This window comes from Hippichthys cyanospilos, chromosome 11 (assembly GCF_059441005.1).
Source record: "Hippichthys cyanospilos isolate Australia breed blue-spotted pipefish chromosome 11, RoL_Hcya_1.0, whole genome shotgun sequence".
Taxonomy (NCBI): domain Eukaryota; kingdom Metazoa; phylum Chordata; class Actinopteri; order Syngnathiformes; family Syngnathidae; genus Hippichthys; species Hippichthys cyanospilos.
The window spans coordinates 5,333,811-5,360,061 of record NC_142379.1 but is presented as its reverse complement, the minus strand read 5'-3'; the positions used below and the strand labels follow the sequence as shown (position 1 = coordinate 5,360,061).

Sequence of the window (26,251 nt, the reverse complement as noted above, 5' to 3'; positions counted from 1 at the left end):
GCTTTTTTCCCATAATTTCCCATTTCCCCATAATAACCCATTTGGTCTACATTACACCAATATGTTAAAATATTAATGATTATTTTTACAATTAGAAAAATGTGTATTTTTTCCCCCCATAATGCCATGCGGTATGCAGATTTGAAAATCAATACCATGTGGGGAATTATGGGGAAAAAAAAGTTTGTTTCAAATGTTTTTTAGCCTGTAAGTACATGCAAACCAGGAGCGCTCTAAAATTGTTTCGAATCTATTAGTAAGTACGTTCAAACATATTTACAAACGTTTGAACGTATTTGTACAACAAGGTTGCTTGAGACCGACAGGAGGTTAATGCGTCCGGCCATCCGTGGCCCGGCCGAGCCTATTCCAATTCGTTCCTCGTTTGCAGCCCAGGAATTGGTTAACGAGCCAGAAAAGGCGGACCCGCGCGTCCGTATGGCCGCCGCGTCCCCGGGAGCCTACCATGGGGGAAAGGGGCGTGTCCAGACTGGTCTCCGTCTTGCTGTCGTCCGCATCGCTGTCCTTGTCGCTGCCGCTGTCGTTGACGAAGCAGATCTGCAGGTTCATGCCGCTCTGAAGCCTGCGCGAAGGCCGCCAGATGGACCGATCAGGAACCAATCGAAATTTTTCATTCATTGGCAAAAATTGAGCAAAAAAAAAAAAATGTCACGGATAAGCCACAGCCACACCAGACTATATTTTTATTTTTTTTTATTTTTATTTTTTTATTTTTATTCTATTTTATTTTATATTTTTTAACTCTTTTTACATTGTTTGCTTACATATTATAAAAACATGGACAGATAGATACTTTCATCAATCAAACAAAACATCAACAACACATTACACACAATTCATATATAGAATCATACATATATACAATCATATCTATACAGTATATCAAATTGAGACATCAAAAACGTTTGTACAAGATCTTAATATATGTATACATAATTTTTATATTTTTATTACTACATTTTCAAAACTCTTTCATATCGATACACAGGTTTGCTTTACAAGTGCATCGCCCCCTGGTGGCTAGTAAAAAAAAAACAGGTTAAGCCGCACTGGACTAGAGGTCGCAGGGCTCAAATGATGAGAAAAAAGTCTCGGCATATATCCCCAAAAATACGGTACTTGGTTTAAACCCACAACCCCTTGAACTATTCAGTCCATTAAATAGCAGTTTGGCCGTCTTGCATTTTTTTTGCCGTATTGATGCGTTCCGGACTGTAATTGCAAAATGATAGCAGTGCTAATACAAGCTGGATTAAGTCGACTAAGGCCCAGCTCGCCTCTGTCATTAGCTGTACCTAATTAAATGTCCAAGAAGCTTTGTTGTAGTTAAAAAAAAAAAAAAAAAAATCAAGACTCCCTAGCTACCCCCATGAGATCTTAATGCAAGTTGAGGACTGACTCAATGAGGCCTTGTGTTTTTAATCATCTCCCCGCTTGTCTTCAATGCGGATCAATGCGGGAAGCAGCAGGCAGTTCTGGTCCAATACGGATGATTTTTTTTTTTTTTTTAAAGCGGCTACGACGAAGTCTGGATCCAGCTCTGAATGCAGATCAATAATCTGCTTATTCGACGCAGTAATTACAAAGTCGGCTGATTGATCACTCGGCAGGGCATCCAATCAGCGCTGATTAAAATAGAACTTTTAAAGGGCCATGACTCAGATTGGACAGATTCTCCGCGCAGCTTAAATAACGCGGCGCCTCCTGAGTTCTAAGTTTCTGGAAGACAACCAGGAAATATGAATCATTCATGGAGAGTATTTTCAAGGACAGAAAAAAAAATGGAAAACATAAATGCTGCATTGGGGATGGATCTATCATTCATGGGCACTCCTCTTTTATTAAAATGGGTATAAAATCTCTGGATGCGCAAGCTAATTCATATGATAGTCATTCACTGCCATTGACGGAAATAGACGTCAAAGAACTTTTTTCACCGGCCTGACATTCATGCTTTGTTTACATATAAAAAAATGCACATGATTGGAATGTATTAGACCAGGGTGTCAAACAAACGGCCCGCGGGCCAGTTATGGCCCGCAAATGGGTTTATTCCGGCCTGTGAAATTATTTTGTAATGTAGTAAATACAAAAAATAAGCTGAATTCTTTCAACAAATGAAAAACTTGAAATGTGTTATGATTAATAATAATGTTGATGTTTTATGATGAATCCTGATGTTGCGCTGTGGCCTCGTCTGTTTCGGACAGTATTAAAAATAATAATACAAAATTGAAGTGGACGTTTTAAAAATACATGAATATATACCATAATTTTACTGCTCCGGCCCACTTGAGAATAAATTTTCCTCCATGCAGCCCGCAAACTTACACGAATTTGAAACCCCTGTAAATTTGACGGTGATGTAAGATGCAAATTGTTTAAATCTTTCACTGCAAGAGTCGTCAAAGTTCTATTATTGCTGGGCTGGCAAAGAATAAGTTAAAAGCGTTCCTTCATATTTATAACATATAATTTATGCTTCTAAATGTTAAAAAAACACGTAGTGATTAAATGCTAACATATCAGGCAGTCATTCTTTAGAAAACCACTAGAGGGAGCTCACTTCTCACAAATGACTGTTCAGAGTTTACTTGGAACCTTTAGAATAGTGCAAAATATTAGAATATATTTTGACAACACTCTTCTGGTTAAATTTATGGAATAGAAAAAACAATAATCACTAATATCCAATTCACTATTATCTTGGGAAGTGAGAATAAAAAAAAATAAAAGTTGCCATCATTCCATCTGTTTGGAGTGTGACGTTACCGTGACGACAGGCTGGGCTTGCCGCTCTTGCTGCAGCTGGTGTAGATGCCCGGTCCATCGTCGAAGAAACTGCCCAGGGCCAACTTCTGCCTAATAGATTCCCTCTCATTCTTTTGGGCCTGGAACACAAGAGAAAAAAAAAACACTTTTAAGTCATCATGGCAGCTAGAAGTTTAATTTTAGGCTGTGACCCGATTTTTTTTTACATGGCCGGTGTATTTATAGCAGCCGCCTCTTCTAATTTGCACTGAGAGGCTGGGTGTCATTTTAACAAGATGAGATACAAAGTGTGGACTCAGCTGAACCAGCAAAATGTGTGAATTAGATTCTTGGGGGAAGGCCTTCGCGATATTAGAGACACCTTCACAAGTAGATGGTGCTGTTGCGTCAAAAAACACGTAACCTGCACAGCGCCAATTTTACAAGTGCTAATATTGAATACAAGTTTCAAGAGTCATGTGGTAAACATATATTAGGATTACATAAGGACATATATATATATATATATATATATATATATATATATATATATATATATATATATATATATATATATATATATATATATATATATATATATATATATATATATATATAGTATTTTGCTCTAAAATGTAAAATGTAAAATAGATCGAAATATATAAATATATATACTTAAAAAAACATATATAAGTGGTATTTTGCTTTAAAATGTAAAATAAATCGAAATATGTAAATACATATTAAAAAAAACATATATAAGTAGTATTTTGCTCTAAAATGTAAAATAAATGGAAATATATAAGTATATATAATATATAAGTATATTAAAAAAATAATAAATATATATATATATATATATATATATACACATATATAAATACTGTATATATATATATATATATATATATATATTTATATATATTGTATTTTGCTCTAAAATGTAAAATAAATCGAAATATATATATATATAATTAAAAACACATATATAAGTGGTATTTTGCTCTAAAATGTAAAATAAATCGAAATATATAAATATATATACTTAAAAAATCATATATAAGTGGTATTTTGCTCTAAAATGTAAAATAAATCGAAATATATAAATACATATTAAAAAAACACATATAAGTAGTATTTTGCTCTAAAATGTAAAATAAATTTAAATATATAAGTATATTAAAAAAATTATATATATATATATATATATATATATATATATATATATATATATATATATATATATATATATTATTTTTTTAAGTGGTATTTTGCTGTAAAATGTAAAATAAATCAAAATGTTTGGCGTGATAAGGCGATAAATAACGATATAAATTCAAGAGGGCTTTTCTTCTAATGGGGTTCTGTCTCTTGACTCAAACTTGCAATTTCCGCATCCATTTCCCCCTATTTCTCTCCTATCTCCGCCGCTCCCATTCCCACGTGCGTCTTATCTACCCCATTCAGCCTCGCCAGTCGCTCGTCACACACCTCAGGCGTTTCCTTCCATTTTTGCTCGCCCGCCTCCGACTGTCTTTTCCCCCCACATTTTCACCTTTCCATTTCCTAGCATTTTCTCTTCTCCTTAGCCTTGCGTCCACCCAGTAAAAAAAAACAGAAGTGGGCCTAGCACGGCTCCTGTGCCTCACACGTAGAACGACGACACATTTTTAAAATTTCATTCGCAGACACCCACGTCACTCACTAAGCCAAGCCTCTTTTCTTTTGGGCCTTGCATTGACCTGATAAATCAATAAATAATGTTTTGTATTGCAAAAAATGCATGACATAATTATTATGTCTCTTGTAAATGGACGTCAATATTTTAATATGTCCGGTGTCCAAACTGCAGCCCGTGGACCATAGGCGGCCCGCCATTGATTTTTCAGCGGCCTGCAGCATGAACTAAAAAATTATATTTGACACTGTTCGCAAGGTTTGTAAAATAAATAAATAAATAATAATAATTTGGTTAATATAGTGTCGAGATTTTTATTATTCAAAAATACAAATACATTATAATAATTATGATTATTTGTATGGTCATATTTAGGAATAAAATAAGTTTGTTTTGAAAAGATCGTTTAAAGATGATTGAACTTAAGAAACAAAACTAATTCGCCTTGCTATGTGTCAAACTCTAAATCATGAAGATATCGCATTATTGATCCTAAAGTAACTTTTGAAAATGATATAATGGTATATTACTTCAGATAGCTCTCGTTTTGGTTCTGAATGTTCTTATATCTTCTTTTAACCCTTTCATGCTCAATTTAAGTTTTAGTATTTTTTTTTCCTTTCTGAGTAAAAACAAAAAACAAAAAAACAACTAAATAACATTATGTATAATTTTTGCTGATATCGGACTAATATTGGTGCCGGACACTACTCGGGGCTGCCATATTGGTTTCGTATCGGAAGCGAAAACGTTGCATCGGTTCACCCTGAAAAAAAAACGAAGTGACCCTGAAAGGGGCTCAGAGGTCATGTTTGAGTGTCACACCTGCTACACAAAAGAACTTCCTGTCTTTGTTTAAACGTCATCTGCTCCGTGGCTGCGCTTGGGTGGCCGGCGTGGGGGAAAACACACGTCGTAAAGTATTTACAGAGGTGCGGAATACGACGCGGCGGGCCGATCCGGAAGCCGACACGCGCCGCTACTCGTTTTGCTTCCGAGCGCATCGGCCGGCCGGCTTTAATGCGGCGTGTCGAACTTTACATAAACTACGCTGGAAGTACAGCGCGCGGAATTACAAAGTAATCAAACGAACACGCCGTATCAATGTTTTGTCTTTCTGCTGTGAATTTACCACACCTGCGCTCACTCAGTCTCATGGCGGTGTTTAAACTGCCGTCGTAACCTTTCTCGTTTTTTTTTTTTTTTTTTTTGCGGCAATGGCGTAAAATCCCAGAATGGTCAAATTGCCTTTGAGTGGCTCCCTTTTTGTTTTTTGCCAAAGAATGATGAGACGGAAAATTACGGGGGCCATCGAATTAACATTTCAATGTGGGTAAGAGGCGAGAGAGGATAATAGTGACAGGCCTAACGACCTCCTTCATCCTGGAGCATCCCAAAGGGTCCAAATTAGATTGGGGAGGAACACAATCAAGCTAATGTGTGTTTTCCACAAATTGACAAAGTGAAGCGAAATCCTCATTGATGAAGGTAATTCCTCCTCTTGGGCGCCGCGACGGAAGCTTTCATTGCGATGGGTAACGGCCCACTCGTTTGAGGCCCTTGAAAATCCGCATTGGGGAATTTATTGCCCGGTCTGGCCTCGCTTTCTTCTTCCTCCAAATTGGTTGCTCCGATAGCCCGTAATTGTCTGATTCTTATGAATGTGGCGCTAAATGCCAACGGACTTATGACAGCTTGGGTTCCTTCCACCACTGAAAATTCCAAATCAAATGCCTTTAAACATTCGGAATTTGATCGAAAGTTATGAAATTCACAGATGTATGATATTTGGATGAGTCACTTAAAAACACCTGTAGAGGACTGAAGGTTTTTTTTAAAGTTCAAACTCATCAGCTTCCAGCCAATGTGACAAAAGTCAGTTTGCAGTAGCATCAAGCAGTGAGATTACATGCTAAATTGAGTGAATCAAACTGAATGGTTCGCTGCTTAACATTCAGCGCTATTACACGGTTGACTTTACCAGAGATTTATTTGTAGTTGCTCCCTTTTTTAGTCCTGGTTTCAAAAACCAAAACTCATACTGTACACACTCTCAGCGACCAAACGTTAAAAGTAATGTTTAGAATTATTATTTTTTTTTGGTGTTATTTTGCTTTTTAAAAATGTTTTGCATGAAGAAAAGTCCTGCTAATAGAGAACTTTGGGATAGGTTTCTACTGCAGGCGTTCACTCTTTAAAGCACCTAATGGCCTGCACTCAAGTTGTATTTTCCCCTGTTTGGCTCTTGGCCAGGATAGAAGTTTTTTAAATTTCCTAATTAATTAATTTTTTTTGTAAATTCAACCTCAGCAATACTTTGTTTTACTTGTAGTGTACTTGACCAATACAATTTAGACAAATGTTAATGAAACCATCTTCTAAAGCTGTAGGGCAGGAACTTATTATGAGAACTTGAACTGACATTTGTTGAATATCAAGTATTGCGTGGTAGTCCCATTCAGTGGACTTAAGTGGTAATTGCAATATCATCCCGTGTTATTCTCATGTATCAGATAATACTAAATGGCTTAGTTGCAATGTTAATGTATTGTATTTTGATTGCAGTGTAACTGAAGAATCACATGCATGGCATTATTTGGAAGTATAAGTACAACAACAAAAACAAAACAAAAACAAAAACAAATAGGACGAGATAGATGTTGACCAGCACCTAACTCAGAATGGACTACAAAAAATTTGTCAAATTTTGCCCTCTAGTAGCGGCGGTAGGGTGAGCAAAATACCTTGACGGACTGACGATTACAATTTCGCCTGGCTTGAAAAGACGATGACAAAAAAGGGGCGGGGCTCCAAGGAATGACGGACCATCAAAAAACTGTAAATTCCAACGTTTAAAACATTGAAATAATTAAGACCGCACGGTGAGAGGTGCGGCTTCAGTAAGCAAGCCCTTTCACTAAGAAGTATCTGTCCCATAAATCTCATATTTAATAAGAAATTAAATGGCAATGCGCCAAATGCAATTTATACTGTACTATATACTATGTCCATATTTAACAGTGGAAAGTGTAAAAAATATGATCCAGGTTTTTCAAAGCACACTGGAAAATACCCAAAAATAGTCACGTTTGCCTGGGCATGGCCTTCAAGGCAGATGCGTCATTCTCTTCATGTATTCATATTACATTCACTTTCTTCCCTTTCCACCGTCCAGTCTTCGCTTCGCTTGCTCACTCTTTTTCAGACCAGCACAATGGAGGCTTTTTACCCAATGAGACCTTGCTCCATGGTCACACACAAGCGCCGCTATTCACACCGGGACACACACAAGCACACACAGGCAAATACTAGATCTTGCGGGACTCACATCTTTTTTGCAAAATAATTTCATCAATATTTCTTCATATTGTCTCATCTTGACTATGAAGTCAAACAGATTTACTAAAACTTAATTTGAGCCTGAGAGGGTTAAGTATTAATCAATTTATTTCAGGAAAATGTTATATCATGAGAAAACAGGAAATTAGAGGGTGTTTTCATCTCAGGAAATTTTTTGCTTTTTTTCTTTCCGCAGTTCTTTTGATGTTTTGTTGTTGTTACTTGCAAAGTTAGTCAAATTTGAAATATTTTAACATTGTAAATGATATTTGGCGGGCTTTTCCAACATGACAGGAAGCACAAAAAAGTCTAAAGGACCCATGTTTGAAATTTAAATTCAAGTAAATCTGACATTTTGCAGCCATTTTGAGCAAATTTCCTGACTTTGCTGACATGCTACGAGGCAAATTTTCTCATTTTTTCCCTCTTGATGGTCATGAATGCAGCTTTCATTTTGAATAACATTAATTAATGAATTAAACCCTGTCACCATGTGGCCCACAAGCCATAGTTTGACCACCTGTAAACATATCAAGCCTTTCAATGAATGTGCATGTTTTTACTTGACATTCAATCCTTCTTGTGAGGCCGTTTTGGCTGGTCCCCACAAAGCCAGAAATTTCCCAATATGCATGCGCGCTGTTGATAATGCAAACAGAGTGCTCCACTTTGATATCTTTTCCAGAGCTGACAGTGATCTGCTGCTGCGCTCACAGCTTCACAAACACACTGGGTCAGTGTGTGTTTTGACTATGCACTCCAACATGTTCTCGCACACTTAAACAAAGGCAATTTTCCTATTGGTATTTTTTCACCATCATAACCCCAAATCTTTAAAGCGCAAAACTCATCCTTCCTGAGCTGCGTGTGTTTAAAGCAACATTCCGTGCAAGATAAGAGGCATGCCCTTTGACCCTTTGCAGAGTTCAGCTGCAGGTCAGCGCAAGGCTGCTCCTGCCACTCAACCCGGAAAGGACGGCTCGGCAAGAGGCGCGGGCAAGCCGGAAAATGTGCGTGTAAAGAGAGAGATGGGGGAGGATGGTGGTGAGATAAAGAACGAAAATCAGAAGAAGAATAGAGGCACAATGACAAAGGAGCATGTGGAGATAGGACAATGGCTTCCTCGAGTGACATTTGAGCTTCGAGTCTGCGAGAGGGTCACGCGATGCGGCTTTGTGTCGGAATGTACAGTAGAGTGGAAAAATCTGTGCGGTGTAAAAACGAAGCCTACGAAGCCAAGATAATTAAACAATTGTGGTAACGTTGAGAAAACGAATTATGCGGAAACCTAAAGTCTCAAAGTACTTATTGTTGTTTCCCATACATAGTCACAAAGATCATTCAAGCGGAAATTAAATGGAGATCCTCTGGTGCCGATGTATGAAAAAAAAAAGATTGTTTGCTAATCTGTTATCTCACTTTATTCATTTGTTCCTTCAATTTACTAATCTGTACCCTCATTTTATTACTATATTCGTTCAGTTTACTAATCTGTTCCCTCAATTTATTAATCTGTTCACTCAGTTAACTAATTTGTACTCTCAATTTAATTATCTGTAAACCGTTTACTAATATGTTCTTTCATTTTACCAATCTGTTTCCTCAATTTACTAATCCGGTTCCTCATTTTACTCTGTATCCCCAATTTACTAATTTTTACTCGGAATTCACCAATCTGTACTCTCGATTTATTAACGTGTTTATTCAGTTTACTTATCTGTTCCCTCTATTTACTAATCTGTCCCCTCATATCAATGATCTATACTCTCAGTTTACAAATGTGTTCTTTCAATTGACCGTTTGCTCAATTTACTCATCTGTACTCTCATTTTACTCATCTGTAACCCTGAGTTTACTTATCTCTTCCCTTAATTAACTAATCTGTTCCCTCAATTTACTCATCGGTAATGTCTTCTATTTACAATGTTCCCTCAATTTATACACCAAGAGTACAGATTAGTAAATTCCAAGTACAGATTAGTAAATTGGGGATACAGATGAGTAAATCGAGGCACCGAATTAGTGAATTGAGGAAACAGATTAGTAAATTGAAAGAACATATTAGTAAACCCAGGGGACAGATTAGTTGAATCTGTTCCCTTAAACTCTGTTCCCTCAATTTACTAATCTGTACCCTAATATTCCAATCCATACCATCAATTTACTAATCTGCACCCTGTTTACTAATCTCTTGCGTCAACTAACTAATATGTTCCCCCAGTTTACTAATCTGTACCCTCAAATTACTATGTTTGCTCAATTTACCAATCAATTCCATCAATTTACTAGTTTATTATTCATTTTAGTAATCTGTTCCCTCAGTTTACTCGTCTATATACTCAGTTTACAGTTAAATACAGAAAGAATTAACATTCATCTGAATTCTACTACTATATTCTTTATAGTGTCTTTACATTTCACATATTCAATGTCAAACTTGATCTGGCAAAAATTTTGCGTCCTGGAATCGAGGCAAGATCGTTAATTTTCAAACCAAAATGGCTGATTCCTCATTCAGTTTTGTGAAGGGATACTTGAAGCAATTTCCTGCCCCACTCCTAAAAAAAAAAAAAATCTTCCAAAATGAATGTCAATCAATTACAGCATGATTAATTTCATGTGGCAATATCCCCAATTTGCCAAAAAAAAAAGAAAAAAAAGACCGCTATGAAATAACATCTTGGCTCATCAATCAAACTAACAACTACGCTCATTTATCAGCGCCGAATTCTCGCTGCAGTGCCGAAATGAACGTCTGGAACACGCGTTACCTCCTTGGAGTCATCACCTAGCCCGAGACAAGACGCCCGCCCGATGACATCATCCGCGCCATTGCCTCCGTCCGAGTGATCCGGCCCCTGCCTCATTTCGCCCCCGCCCTCCCTCCTCTCTCTGTCGTCCCCTTGGCCAGCCTGGCTTTTTTAGTCCGGGCTCACTGCCGAGCTTGGGACCCGTCCCGGCGGACTCGCCTCCGCCATGGCCCGAACGTACAAAACTACTGGGCTTTAGTCATCCGGTTGATGTCTCTCTCTTCCAGCTCGTTCCTATCTTACAATCTTGTGCGGATGTTTCTCACTGTCTCCCGCAGGACTGTGAAAGCACAGTGGTCGGCGGCAAAGACCTCTTTTAGGCCCGCCCTGCCTTGCGCCCTCCGGTCGGGACGGCCTCTCACGGGAGAAAAACCTCCTCGTGTGTGCGTGTGTTTTTTCAAGCGCTGATGTGTGGGCAGCAGCTGCTTGCAGCTTCATTGGGGAAAAAAAAAAAGACAACTCAGCAAAGTGTTTGGAATGAAGATGCCAGAAGTGGAGGATATTTTTATCTGTTTTACTAAAGAAACATAAGGTAAAACAGCGTTTGAAAATTCTTTTAATACCTGACCTGACTTCAATAATAAAAGATTCAGACCGATTAATCGGCCAGCAGGATTAATCAGCAAATTAGGGCCAAAAATAAATGATATTTCCCAACTATTTGAACGTTTTACATCCATGCACTCTAATCATTTACAGTAGTATGTAAGTAACTCTGTTACCATTATTTATTACTGTATTTTCCACACTTTAAGGCATACCTAAATACCTTCAATTTTCTCAAAAGCTAGTGTGCCTTATAATCTGGTGCGCCTTATACAGCGCATTAACTGCGAGTTTTCATTTTTGGGGGATGAAAAATAAAATAACTTGATCGCCAAAGAAATTCTTCAATTTTTACCTCTGCATCTCAGTTATAAATGTATTTTTTACAAGAATTTTTTTGATAACAACAACATAAGTGAAGCATTAATGTTTTAAATTTGACACCCATTTAATGAATGTTAACATAAACATGACAAGAATTGACATCCTTATCATTTCAACACAGCGCCGTGAATGTGAAAAGACGCCAACAGGGACTCTACTGAACAGCATCAACATTAATGGACATCAATTTTTTTTTTAAGTTGGAAAACTTAAAAAAAAAATATTGGTCAGTCAAAAAGCTCAAAATTGGCTGGCAGGTTTTCTTTAAAAAATGGTAATATGTATTTAAAAAAAGTCCATATTGATTGAGCCCTAAAATAACCACACAAGTCTGCCAAATGGTCAAACAAATTAATGCTAACACATAATGAGAAGTGACATCAATGGGCTAGTAAAAGTCATCAGGGATGAACACAAAAAGTGGAGCAACACATGCAGACAGACGATTATAAGAATACTCACTGCATATCTTCTGTGAAGAAGAATGAATACTACTGCATTTTACTGAGTAATTACGACCGCCTCCTTTATATATATATATATATATATATATATATATATATATATATATATATATATATATATATATATATATATATATATATATATATATCGATTTATTTGTTATTATACTGCCCCCAGGTGGCCAACGGGCTCAAAAGAACAGCACAATGTCCACAGAATTGCAGCAAAACTATGTCAAAAAGTGTTTGTCTTAATAGCCATCAATGCTGTTTAAAAAAAATAAATAAATACAGTGAAACAGTCGTAATTTTCTCGTCAAAAGGCAACAATTTTTCTTGTTATATTCAATGACAACTATTTTCAAGCGGTTAATGTGGGGAGTTTAAATTTCAACATCTCAACATAACACCAACATTTGTTTGTGAGACTGAAAAAGAAAAAAAAAAGGAAAAAATGCGGATTACTTTAGAGCTCTGGGGTGGATTAAAGGTAAAAATCCTGCGGTACAGTGGATGAATGCTGACCTCTTTGCATAAAGGTTTCCTGTTTGAACACTCCCGCATTAGCCCGCGCTAGCAAAAATAATCACTGGAGGCGAGCACAATGGAGGGTCAGTTCGTCTGAAAAACAGGGGGATCACGTCTGCGGCTTACTGAACACTTTCAGGCCGTGCTATGATCTCATCACTGCGAGACATTATCGAGCCATGACTCATGTATTCGTCATGGCCGCTCACATGGAAAATTAGAAGCGCATATGGCTGGGGAATCATTTTGCAAAAAAGACAGCAATTTCACGTAAACGCGCAAACCCGCCACCGGGTGGTGGCCGTGACGAATAATAGCGCCGTTTCATAACTGGCATATCGTCATCTACTGAATGACTAACCGTAATAAGCAATAAGGCATGGAATACTTTTACTGGTATTATTTTCTTGGAGTGCTGTTTTTATGCTTAACGATCCAGGTGCAAAATACAATCCAATAAAATAAAACAAAACCACGGGGTGAGTGTGAATGTGGCGTTTTGTTAGGGTTCCATATTAGGTACTCTCGGTGCACCAACCAGTGGGTGAATGGGTGATGAATAACTGATGCTAGTTTTGTGCATACAAACCCATAGCAAACCAAAAAAAAAAAAAAAGCAATATTATCACATGCAGCTTCACAAAACGCATTAGGGCTTGATTCCATGTGTCCAAATTTTAACCAATAGGGGGCGATTGTGCTGAAACCTTCTCAGTCTGCTCCTCAAGAAGAAGAAGGAGATGAAGAAGAACAGGAAGTTATTGACCTCATCGTAGCTAACACAGGTCACTCAAGTTTACATATGGAATATTGTTGAAATATCGTCTAGAAGTAACCTTAAGTCCTTAATGTCCTACATGTGTAATGTACATATAACATTTACATATAAATGATACTTATTGTTATTGTTTGTTGACCTGAAACGCAATTGCTAGCGTGCTAATGCTAACCGGTTCATACAGCCAATTTTTGTTGGTGTTTAAAAATTCCTGTTGGTATTTGTTTTCTGATCTTTGTTATCGCTGTTTGTCGTTCTTTTCTGTTTTGGACTTTTGTTGTTGTTGTTTTTTAATTGTCCTTTTGAGTTGTGGGGTTTTGTTCATGTGTTTTTGTTCATGTTTTTGTTCGCCTCGGGCCGGTGTCTTGTCAGTCTGATTGCATCCATATGTCCCTGTTAACCTGCTTCTCTAGTGTTGGCCAATCAGCTCCCTGTTCCAATTGTGTCTTCTCCAGGTGCTCCTTTGAATTTTGAGTGCATTTAGTTTCCTGTTTCCTTTCAGTTCTTGTCAGGTCATTGTCAAAGTGTCAAAGTTGCGTCACTTGTTGCTGTCCCTTCCAATTTGTTTGTTTTTTGGTCATTTTTATATTAAATTATTATGTTTTTCTCAGCGCAACCTGCCACCCTACTTCCTTGCATTTTGGGTCCACAACCTCCCACCTCCTCACCCTCACTTCTGAATCGAATTAAAAGAATACATATTTTTTTCTTTCTTTGAAGCAAATAAACTACGTGCAATCTCTTCGCTATCAGATATCTGTTTACCCGAGTCAAACGAGTATACAACGTATAGTGATACGACGACAACACAGGAAGAGCAAAATGAGAAGGAACGAGCAATGCTGACGAACGTCAAGAAGGGAACATGAGACGGGGAGGGACGAATAATGAAATATTCATGCAGTTGGGGAATACAGCAAAACAGAGAGTCCAATTTTGAGCGCACATATATGCACTAGCACTACCGAGCAGGAAAGAGGAAGCATGTTTGATTCAGCGAGAATCCCTCAGGATTCGGGCAAACGTCCAATGTCGCCGTCCACTCAAAACTCAGTGAACAGACCTCATTCTTGCATTTATTCTTTTGTGTACGAAGAGAAACGTCAACATATTATAGCCCCCGGGTATGTTTGTTGGTAAAGAACGGTAATAATGTCCCCGGGTCATTTTGACCCGATTGTTCCTTTCTTAAGAACAGGAATACTGTCTCTGGGTCAATATGACCCGGAGGTTGTCAAAATATCTGTTTTTAGATTGGAAACCCGCTCACAAAGTAACAAAGACAATACTTAATTTATAGATGTGTTTTACGTTTAATTCTCTGGATCGGTAATAACATACTGGGTCAATTTGAGGCAGGTTCAAAGGTTCCCCACTTCAATGTGCTGACTATAAATAAGATTATTACCTAAAAAAATTGTATAAGTATACCCAAGCGTGAATCCTTTTTAACATGAACAAAAGAAGAAAGCAATATAAAAATCAACCTTCAAAAACTCAATTATTTTTGTTACCGCGTTTATACGGGTTACAGCTTAGTCTAAAACAGAAAAAAATAACTGCATCAAAGTGCCTGGAACTAAAAAAGAAAAAGATGAAAATGAAGGTTAAAGGTAGCATCAGCGCGCAAGCACACACACTCGCTAATAAAATAGCTTTTAGCTTTGAGCTAAAGTGGTTGTGAAAGGTGGGGCAGCTTCATTAGCGATGCTGACTTCACGGCTAAGGTGAAGTCACTGCTGATCTCTTTGGCTTCCTTTTTTTTTTTTTGTCGAGCGAAAAGACACACTCATGTCCATGATGGTCGCCCGGGGCCTACTTGAAGGCTTGCGCTTGGGCTTGTTGGAAGCCGGTTAAATGTGGAGCGAATGGCGTGACTGTCAGGTGAGGGTGAGGAGGGGGCGCCAGAGAGACATCAACACACAGAAAAAGGCTTTTTTGTTCCAAGTGAACAGAGGGTGACTGTGGGAGAGAGGGTTCCTGGCACCTCCTGTGGGCCTGGCATGCGCTGCCACTGCGCTCAGTGTGTGTGTATGTGTGTGTGTGTGTGCGCATATGCTTCATGCTGATGCACCTCTTCCTCTAGTTCCGTCTCCACCGATGCCAGTAATGTGTTACACCAACAAGACCGTGTTCCAGTACATGTAATCAAACGTGTTATGATTTTATCGTAAAGGCACATCAATTAACTCAAGCGCATTCCTTCATATCAAAGGCATTTCGCATCAAGGAGATAGAAAGAAGACACTAGGGAGCTGAAATTTCACCCGGATGTTGACAACAATGTTGTCAAAGTTCAACACGGCACTTCCAATTAGTTGTCATACTACAGGGAATGTGCCATCCATTAGCTAAAATACAGTGAGAATGATGTGGAAGCTAATGATCCAAAAATGGTCAAAATACCGCAGTTGTGCAATCCTTTGATCTTTCCATCAAAATCGTTGAAAGAAGGCACCAAGATGGTGACACGTTAGTTCAACATGGCACGACCACTTCGTTATCACACTAAAAGGATTATACCATTCTCTAGCTAAAATACTGTGAGAATGATGTGGAAGATAATGACGGCCAAAAAGGTCAAAAGGCCGTATTTCTCCAATCCTTTGATTTTTACACATAAGGTATTTCTTATCAATGGGAAATCATTGAGAGAAGACACTAGGGGGCTGAAATTTCACCCAGATGATGACAACATGTCAAAGTTCAACATAGCATGACCACTTCGTTATCACACTAAAAGGATTATACCATTCATTAGCTAAAATACTTTGAGAATGATGTGGAAGATAATGACGGCCAAAAAGGTCAAAATACCGTATTTCTCTAATACTTTGATTTTTACACATAAGGTATTTCTTATCAATGGGAAATCATTGAGAGAAGACACCAGGGAGCTGAAATTTCACCCAGATGATGACAACATGTCAAAGTTCAACATGGCACGACCACTTACAGTAGTTATCACACTACCCTCATGGTAGTGCCGCCCCTTAGCGAAAATACTGCCAGAAACGATATGAAAAAATTGTAGTACAATAGAAATGACCAGGAGGTCATTACGCCCAAGAGTTAAACAATGAGTTAAACAACAATGAGATGCATCTGGAACATTCATAAAAGTTGACAGAAAAGCTACTGTAGGTTTACGTTTACTGTTTACAAAAGGCTTGTTTGTTTACCGGTAAATGTTACATAACATTTACATAACATTGAGTATTCCAGCTCATGAAGCAAAATAACAAACTAATAAAGTAACATGTAGTTTACTTTAGTTTTACAATCAAGTAATGAGCAAGCATTTTCATCATTCTGTCTTCTGTATTGTTTCAACGTAACTGTGGCAACTGCGCCAATCTTCGGCTCGTTTGCGAGTATGCAAACGATTTATTGACATTTAACAGCGCATCGGTAAGCCCCGCACTCACACGACAGCTCTTTTTTTGAGTAGGGGAGCAGCGAAACAGAAGAAAGTCTGCTGCCATGGCAACGTGGCCACAATGTCTCCATGGAGATGCTCTGTGATCCAAACAAATTGGACCACGAGGGGAGCATAGGTCGGCCCATCAGGAGGCCCTCAAACTTTTTTTTTTTTTTTTAGAGGGGAGGGGGGGTGAATAACAAGTCACATTCAGTTAACTGAATATTTCCCCTGACTTCATAGATCATTTTTATTGGACTAATTTCATCCATTCACATCCCCCCTTTCAGGACCCGAGGATGGTCCCGGGGCCCCGGGACACTGACATTACTCTTGCCGCCTGATAAATCTCCTCATCTGGCCTTGGCCTGATTGTGCCGCCGCCGCCGCTGACAGCAGAGACAGCTCCATCAGAGTTATAGATGATCATGGGAATTCCCCGCCAAAAAAAAAAAAAAAAAAAAAAAAAAAGCTAAAGCTAAAGTCGGCGTCTCATAAATTAGAGCGTACGTGGCTCTTGTTCGGCAAATGAATGATAAAGAGCGGAAAACAACAAAATGAAAAAAGAAAATCTATCCATCTATATCTATATATATCTATATCTATATATATGTATGAAAGGTATATTATGTGATCCGATATACATCTTCCAATGGTGTGTGTTTGTGTGCGCATGTTAGGGGCGTTGTCCTTTGCCGGTTGCTAGGTTACGGCTCTAATTGAGGGGCCTCCTGAGAGCCGCTGTTATCAGAGGCTGAATCATCTGTTCCGCTTGCCTTTCTTTTTTTTTTTTTTCCTTTCCATCCCTCATTCCCATTTGCGACTTCCATCCCACTCCCATTTTTGTCTCGTTTCCATCTTCATGAATTTCCATCCTCAGATGAATACTTTGCCGTCATTTTCTGCCCTACCGGCGCCGTCTGGGTGAGCGCTGTCGATACCTCTCTTGTTGCTGTTTAATCTCTGCTTTTCAGCCCGCTTCCCTACTTGGCCTTCGGCATCCCTTCGCTCCCTGCTTATCGTCGGCCCTGTTCCTACTATCTCTCTGTCTCCTTTTTTTATATTTATTATCTCGCAACAAACATAGCAGGAAATCCTTATCCGGTTACACAAGCGGCCACCCCCGGCCAGCACCGGCGCAAAAATCCACCCGCCCTCCTGCGTGACTCAAATATGTGGAACACTCGCTCAAAATGGAAACAAATGTTTTGTGGGATGATGTGAGTCACTAAATTAGAAAGTCTGGTTGAAATGGTGAAATTTAAAGACAAATAATGAACAAGAGTTACATCGTTTTGATATTTCAATCACGTGAACCGCAAAAGGAACGATGAAGGACTGTATTGGGGCAAATCCAAAATAAAACCTAATTAACAATCAATGAAAACAAAGTACTATATTTTCCGCACTATGGCACACCTAAAAGCCTTAATTTTTTTTAAAAAAGCTGATGGTGAGCCTTATAATCAGGTGCGCCTTATATATGGATCATTATTGAGATTGGGATTGGTAGATGGGGAACAAAGTGATAAAGTAAGCTTTACCTGTATCTTTTGTTCGTGTTTACAGTTGAACAGGTTGCTCATATTGACATGGTGCGCCTTATATTGCGGAGAATATGATAATCAGTAGAATGATGACTCTAACAAAGAGCTAAATGATAAAAAAAAAAAAAAATACTAATAGAGAAGTTATGTTTTCAAATATCGCATTGCTGCAATCACGGATGACCTTACTTAAAGATAACAAGCAGCCGATACAACTATCAAACAGATTTACGACCATGTAGTAACAACAAATTAGAAGAATAGAAAATAGCTATTCATGCCATTTCAAAGTAAATATTACATTGGAACATTCTTTTGTTAAAATGACGCCATTGCTTTCTGGGGTAAATTTTCCAAACTGTGAGTGGTATCGGTACTGGGGTGTCGGTGACTACTCAAGTGTTGAGTTCTCATAGTTGTATCGGTCAGGAAAAAGTGGGATTGAACATCCGTAGTATCAATACCAGCATTCAGTAATACATTTACATAAAATACCTAAATACAACAATGTCAATAAATTTGTCGGAGAAAAGTATAAACTGTGGCGAATTTTAATGCTTTGAAACGCAATTAATGAAGAAAAAAACAAAACAATAAATATGCAAAAATGAATAAAACTGAATAGCAAAAAAAAAACATATAGAACATAATAAAACACATTTATGATGATTGAAAAAACCTACTGTCAATGAAAAAATATCTAAAAGAAACAAAACATGTATAAAAAATATCCTACATATACAAAAAGAAAAAAACATCTGTATAATGAAAAAAACAAGGAATTTTGGGGGAATGAACAAAAATCCATTTATCATTAAAAACAGTGTAAATGCAATAAATAAAGGCATTTTTGAGAATGTAAACCTTGCAATAAACCTTGCACTGTATGAATATTGACTGTATATTTGATTTTTCTTTTTCATGATTTTGAAGACTGGAATTTTATTGATTAACTTCATAATGAAAAACAGTGTAAATGATTTTTTTAAACTAAATTTTAACAAATCAACTTCATTGTAAAACTGAAAAACTGCACAACATATGTAATCACATCTACTGAATAAGTAAAACAATATCAACAGTTATCATTCCCTTTTAAACTTGACCCTAGTCAGCTGTAATTGAACCATCTAAGTGTTCTCTTGATTTGCAGCATTTCCAAGCAACATCCACATTCCGTCCTCCCCCCTCCCCCTCGCCACGACGCCTCCCCTGGCATCTTCGTGAAGCTCGTCTCTCTTCTCGCCTTTCATCCACCTCTCTGCAATGCAGACTGCCTTTCCTATTTTTGCTGCAAAGTAGATGTAAAGCTGCCAAGGACTTGCTTAACCCTTGCAGTTTTTTGATCATTTTCATCCGCGTCCTTCTTGCGGTATTTTAGCCAATGGATGGCACATGATTAACTCCGTGGTCGTGCCATTTTGAACTTTGACACGGCATGGCCATCTGGGTGAAATTTCAGCTCCCTGTCTTCTTTCAATGCCTTTGACGCAAAGTTCAAAGTATAGGGTAAATCCCGAACGTGTAAACACATACTTCACACGATTTAGAGGCAAGGAAGTTGCCAAGCGCTTCCTCGGCAACCGTCTCGCCTTAAATTTCACAACAAGAAAAGTCAAAACAACGACAAAAAGTCACACCAATTGACAGCTTGCTTGAGGACTACCTTGTAAGAACAGGTTTCCTGGTGGACCATCCTTCACTGCATCCTAGAACCACGCCGGGTTAGCTTGGTGGACTGGGAGCCGGACCGGGAGACGATTCCCAGTCCCGCGCTGGTACCCGGGCTGGGATCCCGTCCCAGTTCTTGCGCTAGCTACCAAACTTCCAAAAAAAAAACCCAATGTTGTCCCCCCCTGCCTCTCCACGCCTTGTCAGTCCTCTGTTTTCTGCAGTTTATCGCCAGGGAGGAAAGGCTTCAATTCTCGACTGCTTCCCCCTCTCCAAAAAGCCAAGAGAGGGAGGGGAACGAATGACAAGGGGAGGGGTGTGGGAACGAGAGAGAGAGACAGAAAGAAAAAGGAGGGGAGCGATAAAAAGCAATGCACACTCTCACAGTCGCCTCTCTGGAAAGGGGGAGGAGCTTGTGGGTTGAATGCGTGCAGGGATGAATGGAGAGAGGAGGTGGAGGAGAAAGACCGGGGGGGGGTGCGAGGTCAAGGTTGAGATGTCATTGTACCGCATGATAGACAAGATGATGAGTGACCCTCATTTATTAGAAGACCCAAACATGAATTGAGCCATTACAGTATTATAATTTTCCATTTAAACCACTCCACTCACCGAACTATTCCACATTAACTCATTCATTCCCAACGACAAATACAGAGAGTATTCCCAACTAGGGACCTCTGTCAAACTTGAAAAAATTGAAGGCTTTTATGTGTGCCTTATAGTGAGGAAAATGATACGACAACGTTGCGTTAGCTAGCTACAGTGTATGTATCATATGGCTAAATGCTCCTGCCCGAAAATGACAGAACCGCTTGAGACGAGCCCCAAAGACGTTAGCTTGCCTGTTAGCTTGTGGCTAGCACCACTTGCTATTATTCTAGCCGGCCGAGGCTTTTTAAGTGAATTTATAATGTTTGTGGCTTAAATATTTGGGACTTTAAGTCGAACTTTTTCGTATGATGGGTTTTAAAGGACCGGATTTGTGTTAAGTGACTTTGTGTGAGCTCAATCATCGTCAGCACACTTGTGCTTGCAGAAACCGATGCTTGTCACAATGCGGTCGGACAAACAATCACTAACACGATAGCCTCGCCTCAGTCTTTGCATGCCTCTCTGTTGGATTATAATCGCAGAGGTGGCAGATGGCCTCCCCATAATCCAAAGGCTGGCCAGGCAACTCCCATAAGCCTCTCTCCATATCCTCATCCTCAATCATTTCATTCAGCCACGACTGTTAACTCTATTTCTACTGGATATTGCCTGGTTGATCTTTCTGGTCTAAATAAAAAAAGAATGCTATCATTAACCTGATCAAATTTGGTTGAATTAATGCAGTGCTTCTCAATTATTTTTTGCAAAGTCCTTAGCCGCCTAAGTATACCTAAAACTATATCCTTTTTAACTCATTCAATGCCAGGGATGTATTTTCACGTTTTTTTTAAGAGTCCGGACCTTAACTTCCAGATACCTAAGTATTAAATTGATATTTGAGTACATTGATTTCCAGATGCAGTACTTAAGTAATAAATTGATACGTAAATATCTGGGATTCAATGTTTGGACTCTTAAAAAAACACGAAAACACGTCACTGGTATTGAATTAGTTAAAATTAGCATACAAAAGCAATAGAAATCAACTTTCAACAAATGTTTAGTTTTTAAAGGGATTATACTGGTTTCAGGTTAGTCCAAAACCGGAAAAAAAAACAAAACTGATGCTGATAAACACACCGAATCAATGGATGTAAATGAATGTAAATTGATCTAGAACATTAAGACAGTAGTCCATGTCTTTGAGTCATTTTGACTCAATGCATGTTTAATTATGCAAGCTCAATGCTAATCGCTAGCTCGATGCTAATTGCCAAACGTATTAACACTCGCCATAAGCAAACTTATTCCCGCCATTTTTGTTATACAAAGATACAAATAAGAACCCAAAGAGATAATGCAAACCTCTAAAGATAACATAAATATACATACAGGGCGTGCTTGGCTCAAGGTTTGAGGCCACGGATTTGTAGACACCCGATCATTGCTTTCTTCGAGATAGAAAATAGGAAGTGCTCAACGCAACAAGATCCGGTCGCTTTTCACAATAAACTACTTTTTAAACGAACTAAACGATACGGTAAAGAAACGGTGGGATGGCTCATAAGGAACCAGAGCAATAATCCTGAAATGATGGCAAACCTTGGATGGATGAACTACCAAAAAAGTAGCGATACCGTGAGCTTCACTCCCAGATCCAACACAAAAACCTTCGACTCAGTGAATACAAATTGACACACTACACACAATTCCAGCATCTTTGATTTATACTTCCATATAAAAAAAACCCTCCCATTACCATGGCAGCACCGAGTCCAAAGTTACCCCCTGCTGCCCTTCACACCGTTGTCAAGGTTACAATCTGAGCCACTGCACAGGTGGAAACAAACACAGCATCTCTTCATTATTAGCACAGAAAACGTCAATCAACAGGCGCCAAGCTTCAAGCGTGACCTTTGAATGGAGAACGCAGTTTAGCGTCACTTGTGGGCAGAGTTAAACGCAAATCTAACGCAGAGAGTGGAGGGAAGAGAAGGTAGCTTCATGCCGCCTGAAACGTTAGATGTGAATTATGCATGCGTGGAGTTGGGCGCTGACTTTTAAGTGCGTCACTCTCGCTGCGAGGGAGCGTTGCGGTGTCGAGCGCTTCCTCTCATCCTGCGCATCAACATCACGCACACGCACACACCAGGCGATGTGTGTTTAACTCTACCCGCGTGGGCGTATTTATAGATGCAAACAAAAACGATGAATACTTAATCAAAAAGTAATGATCTTGGAGTGAAGAGAAACATGCTCGTGGGTTGCTGAAAGAGCTGAAATGTGAGATTTTTACTGGAATTGCAGGCTAAAATCCTAGAAATAAGTCAACATTTAATGGAACAAAATTAAAGCATACTAAGTTTTGCAAGGGAATCACTATAATACTGAGTTGCTTTTTGTTAGAATTGATTTGCTCTTAATTTGAAAAGAAAAATGCAACAGCATTAATAAAAAACCCAACATTATATTAGCTTGGTTAATAACTGTAGAAGTCATTATAGAAATCACATGTATCCACAGTAGTTATTAAAGCATACTAAGTTTTGCAAGGGAATCACTATAATACTGAGTTGCTTTATGTTAGAATTAATTTGCTCTTAATTTGAAAAGAAACATGCAACAGCATTAGAAAAACAACAACAACATTATATTAGCTTGGTATCCACAGTAGTGCCTTCAATTACCTCCATTGGTGTGGATGCTTAGTTGGTTAGCAAAATGACACAAAAATTCCATGAAAAAAAATAACATTTTGTGCAAATTTGAAAAAAAAAAATATGGAACCAGGATTTGTTATGGTCTGATTTGACTGCTGGCAGCAATATAAGGGACCCAATTTGGAATGCGTACCCCTGCAATATATAGCAGTGGTTCTCAACCTTTTTTTAATGATGTACCCTCTGTGAAAATTTCTTTTTAGCCAAGCACCCACCGGCATTTTTGAATTCATTAAAAAAAAAACCATCAAACAGAGTGCTGTCCAATTTAGTAAACTTTAGAGCTAGAGCTGTCGTGGTATCTCTAGGCGTTTTAATTCAGCAGCTGCAAAAGATAGATCATGTAACATCATGTTCTATTTCTAGCTCAAAAGAAAGATTGGAACCAAAAAAAACATTTTTTTTTTCTCCAAAAAATGTTAAAAGTTGAAGACAACTTGCAAGTTTGGTATTTTAGCCAGAAACCTGAAGTCAAACCAGCATTCCACGGGCCACACAAAATGATGCATCGGGCCGGATCTGGCCCCCGGGCCTTGAGTTTGACACCTGTGAGCTAAACACTTGAATGGAAATAGATTGAAATAAGTACAGTACCTAGTATTTAGGACTCTTAAAAAAAACGTAAAACATACTGGGATTGAATGAGTTAACAGATTAAAAAAAACATGGCTTTAAAATCTCCTTCCCTCCTCCGGCTGGTAATTGGCTGTAACTACACTTGCTTCCTTTCCATTACTCGTCTCCGTCATTGCCGTCCTTCCCCCTGCGAGCTCGCGGCCTCGCCATCCCTCACGGCGGGAGGGACGACAGCCCAGATGCTTTTAGTGCGCTGACATTATGTGCCAGTGCAAAAACACTGCATAGCCAAGCAGGTTGGCTCAGTGTGAGGGCGAGAGCCCGGCGGTAATGAGCTGCCTCTGACAGGGAGCGGCGAGTGTGCAGAGTGGCTCTAACGAGGCCTGCGGTTGGTCCCGGGAAGACTGAGCCTGCTGTGACCACCAGGCTGTAGTAATACTTCACATTTTCAAACGTGTCCACGCATGTGACGACCAACTGGGTTAAAGACCGACAGACGGACAATTACACTCGCGAGTCGACGCCATCCTTCACTCAAGAGGAGTCAAAACAGCAAGGCACAGTGTAATTACGTTAAAGTTTATAGAGATTACAGCTCATGTATAGCTCAAAATGCTGATGATGGAAGTATGAGGTTTTCTCCCGATTATAAAGATATGTACAAAAAAATGCAGTAAAATTGTTGGGGGCTGGGTTCTTTACTTTGTTATAAAAAGCAAAAAAAAAAACCCCTCATAATTACCAAAATTATCTGTTTAAACTTTACTTTTACTTCTCCAAGTTCTTTTTTGCATATTATATTTATATGTTTTTTTATGTACAATTAAACCTTTAAAAACAGGCCACATGTACTCGGGGCTCAGTTAACTACCATTAACAGCTCAGTTTGAGAGCATCACATGACCTGAGCAACTGTGATGTCATTTTCAGTCGACTGCAACTGGCAAAATGTGTTTTTAACTGTCTTAATTGTACATGAAAATAACTAGGCTATAAAATTAATTATAGACAAAACATTAACATTTTACAGATGAAAATGGCTAAATGAGTAACCATTTAAACTACAAAAAATAGAATCCTAAAGTACGTTCGATAGACTCAAAAAAACATACTTGAGTATGCGCATGCGATCAGCGAAGCCTCACTTGTAACAACCCAGGTTAAACTTCGCTACTGCCTGACATAATAACAAACATACTAACTAACTAACACAATAACAAACATACTAACTAACTAACTTAACATAGTTCTTTGGACCCTCTGTAACCTGTTTATTGTACTGTGGACTGTATTTAGCTTTAGACACCTTAAAAAGAGCACAGATCTACCTAAAAAAAGGTGAGTTATTCAGCAAAAAATGAAGGATAAGTTGAAAAAAGTATGAATATGTAAAATCTCTGAAAAATGTCAACTTTGAATGTGATGCAAACAATCTATCTTGTTGAAATGACAATCAATCAATCATGCTAGCTAGAGAGCAATCTAGCTAGCTAACAACTAAGGTGTCTATCTAGCTAAGGTGTCTATCTAGCTAACTTGCTAGTTGTCTGTCTGTCTGTCTGTCTGTCTGTCTGTCTGTCTGTCTATCTATCTATCTATCTATCTATCTATCTATCTATCCATATTAGTTTCTTTCTATCTATCTATCCATATTATTTTCTATCTATCTATCTATCTATCTATCTATCTATCTATCTATCTATCTATCTATCTATCTATCTATCTATCTATCTATCTGTCTATCTGTCTATCTATCTATCTATCTATCTATCTATCTATCTATCTATCTATCTATCTATCTATCTATCTATCTATCTAGCTAGTTATCTAGCTAGCTAGCTAGCTAGCTAGCGGATAGCCATCCATCCATCCATCCATCCATCCATCCATCCATCCAGCCAGCCAGCCAGCTAGCTATTCAGCCTCCACCCTCCAAAAATGACACGAAACCTGTTTTTGTCTGTAAAGGTAGCTTTGGACTGTGCTGCGATGAGATGAAAAATGTTCCTCTCTACGGCAACAGATGAAGCGCTCAGCACGATCGGGTACACTGCACTCCACACACAAGCGCACACACGGAACAACATTGAGACCAAAATATCTTCCTTTTGATCACAGGCTTTGCACACGTACTTTGTGCATATGCGCATATTTTTAAACAGGACTTTAGTTATATTCTTAGCCTCGTCTAAACACGCCAAAGTTTACAGCCCACTTGGCTGCCTCACACACCAAAACTCTATAATTAGGTACAGAGAAGATCCGTTTCAAGTTGCAGCTCCACCCAAATGAACATTTACGCAGCTTGAACACTGGTCCGCTGTATGCATCGTTCCTTCGGCTGGAGTCGAGATTGTTTTCACACAGCTCTCTTTTTATGCGCTAGCTCAACTCAGCCTGCGTGTTTTGTGTATTCATCCGAA

The 26,251-nt window shown here is 38.6% G+C and overlaps 1 protein-coding gene across 1 annotated transcript in view; it reads right to left on the bottom strand.

The window, feature by feature from the left end:
* schip1 (schwannomin interacting protein 1) overlaps positions 1-26,251 on the bottom strand; it is a 237,509-nt gene that overhangs the window by 5,927 nt on the left and 205,331 nt on the right. Inside the window, exons 10-11 of the mRNA XM_088427885.1 lie at positions 2,794-2,912; positions 466-583 (exon numbers count right to left, since the gene is read on the bottom strand). Of these exons, the coding sequence (XP_088284011.1) occupies positions 466-583; positions 2,794-2,912 (237 nt within the window). The remainder of the gene's footprint in view (positions 1-465; positions 584-2,793; positions 2,913-26,251) is intronic.